The 8,366-nt window shown below is 32.1% G+C and overlaps 1 protein-coding gene across 1 annotated transcript; it reads left to right on the plus strand.

Annotated features, from left to right (window-relative positions):
• Positions 1-3,534: 3,534 nt before the first annotated feature.
• LOC107018625 (protein Iojap-related, mitochondrial) lies at positions 3,535-7,553 on the plus strand. Its single transcript, XM_015219155.2, has 4 exons — positions 3,535-3,941; positions 5,920-6,007; positions 6,836-6,945; positions 7,043-7,553. Exons 1-4 carry the CDS (start codon positions 3,630-3,632, stop codon positions 7,112-7,114), a joined length of 582 nt encoding a protein of 193 aa, XP_015074641.1. The 5' UTR covers positions 3,535-3,629; the 3' UTR covers positions 7,115-7,553.
• The last annotated feature ends 813 nt before the right edge of the window (positions 7,554-8,366 follow it).

Genomic DNA, 8,366 nt, shown 5'->3' on the forward strand with positions numbered 1-8,366 from the left:
GAACACAAACGGGACACACAAGAATTTAACGTGGTTCGGTTTCCCTACTCCACGACTGTAACAGGAGGATTTTTATTTCACTTGTGCTACTACTTGGAATTACAAATACAAGGATCATATTTATAGGAAAACCAAATGGTTAACCTAGGGTTTCAGTAATGGGTCGGGCCGGCTCACAAGCCTCCACAAAGCCCAACAATTAATCATCATCGTGTGGCGGCCATCTTATAGTTCGGAGTATCTCTTTAGCAAAAAATTATATTATTTATACATGGTTAATGTCAGTGGTGAAGTCAGAAATTTTAATGAGGGGCTCAAAGTTTGAAAAGTAAACATACGAACTAGTGGAAGGGAGTTCGACATCTATTATAGTACCAAAAAAATAATTTTAACCATATATAAATAGTAATATTTTTTCGCCAAGGGGGTTCGAATTATACACTGTCTCTGCCCTGGGTTAAAATAATTTGTTAGATATATAATAGTAAACATGAACCCCTTTCGATTACTTCATACGTCTATTTTTCATATTTTGAACCTCTTTATTGAAAATTTTGACTCCACCACTACTCCTATGTTCTATTCTTAATTCAATTTCTCAATATATTTCTTTCACTTCTCCTAATTATTCATAGCAATGAACTTGTCCTACGTAAAGTTGATTAATATATTGAATGATGAAGGGCTAATGTATGTATTTATTGAAAGTTATCATTATATTTTTAATCATACGGTTATTTTATAATAATAATAATAATAATACTATTATTATTATTATGCTAATATATGTATTTATTGAAAGTCATCATTATATTTTTAACTATACAGTTATTTTATAATAATAATAATAATAATATATGTATTTATTGAAAGTCATCATTATATTTTTAACTATACAGTTATTTTATAATAATAATAATAATAATAATAATATGATAACCAATAAAGGAAAGAAATAGTACTTTACTTGGGAAATGACAAGAATGGACAAATTCTTGTCTCCCTTACCAAAAATAAGATGGTCTCTTCATACTCTATGATAAACATAATGTCAACACATATAAATATAGTTACTTTTTTAACATACGTATAGTATGTTTTAATCTAGCGGTATCAAAAGAATATGAAAAATCAGTCGAATTTAATTGCATGAAATTGATTTACATCATTTTTTAATAAAATTGTAAATTCTTATTTGAGTGTATAATTATCCTAAACAATTGGAAATGTCTTTTGATTTATATAAAACAATTTTTTTAATCAAACCAAATAATCTTATATATATAAATATATTTGTTATATATTAATAATGTGTTAAAGTTAATATATATAAACATATTTTGTATTATTTTTCAAATATAAATATAAACTAGGTCATAGACTTTAATAAGATGATTGAACGACTTTAGACATTTGTTTTTTAGTTAGCCTTAAATTAATTAGGTTTGAAACTAAAAGATACTATATACTAGTAGAATAAGGCAAAATCTATACAAACACTCTTAAATGTTTTCTTGGTGAAGTAGTGTTTCTTCAAGAATATAATTGCTAAATAAATGTTTTTATGATAGTAGTATTTTAAGGTGATATTTTCAAGTAAACAATCAAAATAAGCCAAACTATATTAATATCGAAGAGAAATCGATATAATTGAGATGTTTTTTTTTTTAAAAAAATTGATTATACATTATAAAACATCCAAAAAGTTGAAATGGTAGAATTTTTAAAAAGTAACCGATCAAATGAAATCTCCTATTTTTATTTATCGATGAGATAACTATCTATTCTTGATACATCAGAAAGAAACCGTTATATATCCGATGAAATCTACATCATATGTAGAGTGTCCAAGCGCTTTTTAGGCCAATTCAGTTCTCTTATCCATTTTGAAGCCTTATATATTAGTAAGTCTGAGATTGCATCTAGAACAAATTTGTACAGTATTCTCCCTTTGTTTTTAACAATGTTACCAAAAATTAAATAGATTTTCAATTAATGTAATCGCTCATTATTATGCAAATTTATTGGAAGAACGTATGAAATAATATTCATAATTCATATAGTACTGACTTTGTTGTCATTTAAGTTGAACTAAATTCCATTTAATGTTTTTCAGGTTTGAGGAATAAATCAGCAATTATAAACTTCCATGCCGATATGTTTTTCTCTGAATATTAAGTATGATTATCATATGGCTAATTAGGAGTATAAAGAAAGAGACATTGAATTGTTTTGTTATAATCCTTTTATTGTATACTTTTTGTGGAATAGCTATTGTAACAACTAATAAGATGATCAACATATTAAAAATTAATGTCATTGTAATTGGTAGGTAAGGTGAGGAATGCTTGTCTATCATCATATAATAAAAATCATACTATCTAATAGACTAATAAGTTTAGTAATCTTTCTCCATCCAATGCCCATGTTAATTAATTAGCCAAATACAAGTGTGATCGTAATTAAAATATGACATGGCAAAATATATACCAACATGGATTGTGGTGCGGTATGTGACTGTTTTATTCTTAATCAGAGACCTGATATTAAATTCATGGGTATGAAAGAAATTCTGTTGGGAGTGCCACCCCGAATTGATCGTACAGTACACAATTCAAATTTAGTTGGTGTTTTAATGTGAACGTCACACCCAAATGGCCCTTGTAGTGCAATTCACATTTAGCCGGCACTCTAGTGTGGGCTTCGGACACTGAGTAAAAAATAAATTAAAAAAAAAGACAATAATATATGAAATGTGACATATTCCTTAGGTATAAGGTATAATACAAATGAAATATTGAAATTTGGCCACACTTGGCAAGTAAATAATTCAATTTTGAGAATGCACATTTATAGACATATCAATTTTTTTTGTGTGTGTAGATTGAACACTGAATTTACTAAAATGATCGTCTAGACACCTCCAAAATTATGTCTTATGACTCATATCAGTGTCAGGTGTCCAAAACAATGACGAGGAGTTGAAGTGCTTAATTATCAATTGAGATCAAGTTAAGATGTCTAGATATTCCCTCTCAAAATTAGTATTTACTTGTCAATTAAGGTCCAAATTTAAAATGTTTGTTAGTATCTTATGCCTATTTTTAATTTATTTTTTTTAAACTCTACCGAAAATTTGAAATCGTTACTCTTCATATGTGCATCAAGTAAATGCACTACTATACAATAACTCAGAAAATTATACATGAGATATAGGGGATCGGCTTCAATACGAAGCAAGTAAAGCCAATGCTTTAAAGCCCCCAATTTTGAGGGCCCATTATAACAATTATAATTTTTAATACATTAATTTTATAATAAAGATTAAATTATATTCCAAAAAAAGCAACGACACATATTGAAATATAGTAACAAATTTGTTGAGTCAAGTTTCATCATTTCAATTTTCTAGTGTTTTTTCTTTTTCTTTTATCGGCATTTTAAAAAATTATTATGAGTAAAATTTAAATATTTCATCTATAAAAAAAAACGAGTCCAACTATTTTAAAACTAAAAAAAAAAGAGAAGAGAACAGATAAAAAATTAATACAATTCATGCCAATTTTTTAATTTCCATATTTATTTTGTTCAAAGGGTTTTGGAGGTTTAGCGGTGCGGCAGAAATTCCGATGTGGTCGGTTCTAAAATCTCGAAGCTTCGCTTCTTCCCCTGCAACTCAACAATGGAAGCTAGGGTTATCAATCCTCAATCGCTCTCTATCTTTCTCTTCCTCCGCCACCAACGACGGTGCCGATGAAGGAATACGCAGCGGAGAGTTACTGAAACTGGAGGAAGTGGAGACAATCCTCAGAGATGTCAAAGCTGATAATGTCAAAGTTTTTCCCATTCCTAAGCACTGTGATTTTGCAGATTTCATGGTCGTTGCTACTGGTCGATCCGCTTGGCACGTCCGTAATATTTCTCAAGCCCTAATTTACAAGGCAGGTTCGGTTATTCTCGTTGTTACTTGAAATGTGTCGATCAGTTTCACTTTTGTTTCTCATTTCTTCAATACTTGGGACAAATCACTTATGTTACCGAAAGTTTGATAGGCACCTGGATATTAGCCACTAGGTTCCTGTTATCCAGTATCTGGAAATCACTTAGGTTTGTTTTCCGCCTTCTGAGATTTCGATCTTGCTCTACCAATGATTCATTTACCTTTGGGTACAAGGTTTGTGTATATGGAAGAACCTACATTAGTAGAAACTGAGGGATCATATATTATAGTATACCGTGTTGCAATTGAATAAATGGAAACACTTGCAGCTTACAAAAGTAGCATACCCAGCTACTTGAGGGAGGGGGGACCGAACCGGTATTATTTACACAAAATGTCCCAGATGTAGTTCTAAGCAATAGACAATTCTCATTTCCTAATTTTCTATAGGTACTTTTGAGGAGATATGTGGAATCTTTGTTACATTATCTTGTTTTATCTAACTTTTAAAAAGTTACTGTCATCTGCTAGAAGGAAATGAAGAACTGAAAATATCCATTGAACTGTCAGAAAACAGTCTTCTTGATTAATCTTAAAATCAGAGCTTGGATGAGTTGTGCTCACCTGAGTAGATTCTCATTTTAAAGCTTATGAAAGGCTGGAGTAGGAGTTATGTTCTCTGAAAAGGAAAAGATCAACAAAGCTGAGGGCCATGGCATAACCCTATTTTGCGATTCTGCTGCTTTGCATGTCTCATTTAAGTGCCATCAATGCAAGGCTGAAGGCTAAAACATGCCTGTGCGTCAGGGAGAAGGGAAAAGAAAGGATGTCAGTCAGCACATTATTTTCTTTACTTCAATCTTAAAGGACATAAAGCTTTACATAGTTTTCCATTTTTTAGCAATTTACTGCATATTTTTAGTGAGGGGTTTATATATAAACGGGGAAATATCGAAGTCTATCTCTCTTATAAAATGTTTATGTCTATTCCAGATTGTAGGATTAAAAAAATGTCATTCAACAGCCCAGAAAAAAAGAGAGAGATTGTTTTTTTTGGTAAAGTAAGACATTACATTGCATGGGCATCACAAAGATGCCAAAATACAAAAAGGTGTAACCAGTTTGCTCCAGTACCGAAGGCAAAAAAAAAACATTTCAGCATTAGTACAAGTAGTCTACACTTGAACTATGGAGCTAAAAAGTCCAGAAGAAGTAATTAGGAACATGTCAATTCTATTAACAGGTGTAAGAAAATTCCAACTGAACAAATTAACTTAACATTTAGTCTTGAGAGAGTGAGTAGGAGTTGAAATTCGATCAAAGCATCTGATTCCTTTCATTCCAGATAACAAAAAAAATGACTGCTGGAATCACCCTCCAGACTCTCTTGATAGCTTTATCAACTCTCCAAAAGAGGGACGTTATCCTGACAACTTCCAAATGGAGAGCCTATAATTCCCCTTGTTGTAACAGGGAATTATCTCACTGTAGTGTATGGGTGTCCAAGACAGATGAGGGAGGATTAACAGTCATCTCCAGTTTCAAAAATAATTTTTACAGTCATCTTGAGTATGATCTGGCAATCAACCAAGAAAGAGGAAGGATCTTTGTGAAAGTACGTGATCGAGAAGCATATGATAACTTCAACTTGTAAACTATGGGCTGTTGCAATAATACACATTTGAAGTATCTACCTGTGGTTGACACCTTGAAACTTGTTGTTGCACAAGTCGTCAAGCATTCATACAGATTTGACTTGTTATCTCATTTAAAGAGAAATGAATCTAGAAATTAGTTTTCTGCATCATTTTGGTTCACAGCTTAGAAGAGCTTTTGGAGTTGAAGAATAGTTAGTACGAGATAAACTGTGAAAAGAATATCATTGCATATTCAGTGTTTAACTACTGGAAACAAATATCTTAACGATTTTGCTTGAATGATTTGCTCATTTGCACTTCACATTTTTGTTCGATGAGCAGGTTAAGCAGAAGCAAAAAGGATCAAAGAGAATGTTGTTACCTAGCGTGGAAGGGCAAGAAGCGGGCAACTGGATTGTAATCGACTCTGGTAATAAGCGCTTTATTTTAACGCTCTTATCTATGCAGTTTTATGATTTTTGTGGATGTGGTTTCACAAAATGTGAAAAGCATTGTGCATTATTTTGTTATTTATTTCCAACGAGTCATTCAGGTGAAATATGAATGTTGTTAACTTGTTTGGGGGAAAGATCTATATGTAGAAATTTCGGAGAGTATCTTTTAAATACATGTCGGAGACATAAATCTGTTACTTGTCTCATACAAGCTACTGATGCATTGTTAAGGTTATCACCAAGTTGCTTCAATTGGTGTGGTGTATCAAGGACGATGTGCTTATAGGAGTTCTTGGTCTGATCATATGAGTTTTAAACTTCTATCAAATTCAATTTTTCATGCGTTATGACACTAATTAGCTTCTAAACCCTTCTGTTATGACAATCATGATGTTTAATAAGTAAATAAGTCCAAAGATTTCATTCTTTGTCGATCTAGTTTGTAAGAGTTATTCTTAATATTTAATTTTGGTGCCAGATGGACGATCAACTGTGACCTACAATCAACTTCTACAACAGCAGTAAAGTGCTCGTATTTATTTATGACGTCCATTATATGTCCATTATATATCAAGTGGAGATCAACTTTTGTGTATGTGTAGTCTGCAGTACATGTAAAAGCTTGCAGCAATTTGTAGTTTTTGTTTATTGAGATAGCTATCTTTTGCATTGATCCATGTGATTGTGTGAGTGCAGGACGTTGTTTTACTAGCCATCAATTAAGTAAACTCGCTAGTTCTCAAATTCTGCTGAATTCCTTAAGTATTCTATTTTCAGTTACTGATTTTTGTTAATGGAAATAGGCAAAGTAGTAATTCATGCCCTTGATGAGAAAGTGAGAGCGTACTACAACTTAGAGAAGCTTTGGAGCACATATGCATCGAACCAGGACCATGGTGTTGGTCAGGGTCAGGTATATCATTTTGTAGTTCCTTGTCGATTGTTAATTACTTTCGGCTGAATAACCTGATCTGTGACATAATAAATGTTCAAATATTGTTTATGCTAAGGATTTGGACAAGGCCTTTGTGAAGGTTCGCCCTAAGAATAACTCTAAAAAACGGCCCTCTACAACTGCCTGACGTATGAGCTTCAGCATGGAAAATCAGCTGTCATGTTGGCTGGCAATCCCAGCCTCTATATAGAAGTGGTTTCTTCCAGGAATCCAGAGTTTTACTTTTGGAGATTGTTATCAGTTCAAAGCTTGAATGTTCCATTTTCGTCAATGAGGTGTACATTCTCATTAGTTCAAAGCTTGAATGTTCCATTTTCGTCAATGAGGTGTACATTCTCATATTACGTTACAAACAACAGTGAACCCTTTGGTGTGTAATAGTTTTTCCGGTTATGTATGTATGTTAGGGTTAATGAGCCATGACTATTTTCTCAACTTGGTTCACTGGGAAGCAAGTTGTTCAATAACCTGAAGTGTTTTTCTTCAGTTTTGTGTAACTTGTTGGGTACTTATTGTTAAAAATGGTATAACTTGTGATATGTGATATTGTATTATTTTTTTTTAAAGTTGTCAGTGTTTTGTGTACTGCTGAAGACACAAGTTGTTCACTGCTGAAGAAAAGAAAAGAAAAATGCTTATCCTTGTTAAGGAATCTATCGAGCATAGGCCATCCATCGCCCATGAGACATCAGCAGCTTTCATGGCCAACATGAGAAGTTTAACAGTTGAGTGGAGCAGTTAGCTCAATATCTGAAAAAGGGACAAACAGTGAATCATGTGATGGATTCTATGGATATCTCTAACATAAACTCAAAATGCAAGCAGAGTATCAAGAACATAATTTCTCTACACTATTTTTTCATCATGTAGAATCAAGCGTTCATTCTTGATTGCAACTTCCTAGTCACAGTTGATGATCCTTCTCATTCGAAAACCTCATGGATTAGATAGTAGTAAATAATTTACGGTTAGGTATGTTGTTTGTTTTAAAATAGTTGCCACCAACTTATTTCTTTATTTTCAGATAGTAGAGATTTTTATTCAGTTTCATGGATTTATCGTTCATTTTATTTAGATTTATATAAAGTGCATGTTTCAATTAACTAAGTTTCAACTTCCGTTCATATAATGTCATAATAGTTAATTAGCATCATGCAATATCAAGGGTTCAATGTCATTCGTGATTATGAATGTTAATCTCTAGAAGTAAATTCAGAATTCGAAAATAATGGGGGCATTACTAGATGTGGACGTGCCTTTTAGTTTCAAGCTGATGTTTGTGATGAATTCACTGATTATTCTCTTTGAGATTTCGTTTGTGATTTGTTATTATTCTCTGATTTAAATACGAGTTTGAATATCACTATTTTTCACTAAAT

The sequence above is a fragment of the Solanum pennellii genome, chromosome 5 (genome assembly GCF_001406875.1).
Source record: "Solanum pennellii chromosome 5, SPENNV200".
Classification (NCBI taxonomy): domain Eukaryota; kingdom Viridiplantae; phylum Streptophyta; class Magnoliopsida; order Solanales; family Solanaceae; genus Solanum; species Solanum pennellii.

Coding starts and splice junctions, on each gene's coding strand:
- LOC107018625 (XM_015219155.2), top strand. CDS start 3,630: ATGTGGTCGGTTCTAAAATCTCGAAGCTTCGCTTCTTCCCCTGCAACT. Junction 6,008..6,835: donor CTGGATTGTAATCGACTCTG/GTAATAAGCGCT, acceptor TAATGGAAATAG/GCAAAGTAGTAATTCATGCC. Junction 6,946..7,042: donor ATGGTGTTGGTCAGGGTCAG/GTATATCATTTT, acceptor GTTTATGCTAAG/GATTTGGACAAGGCCTTTGT.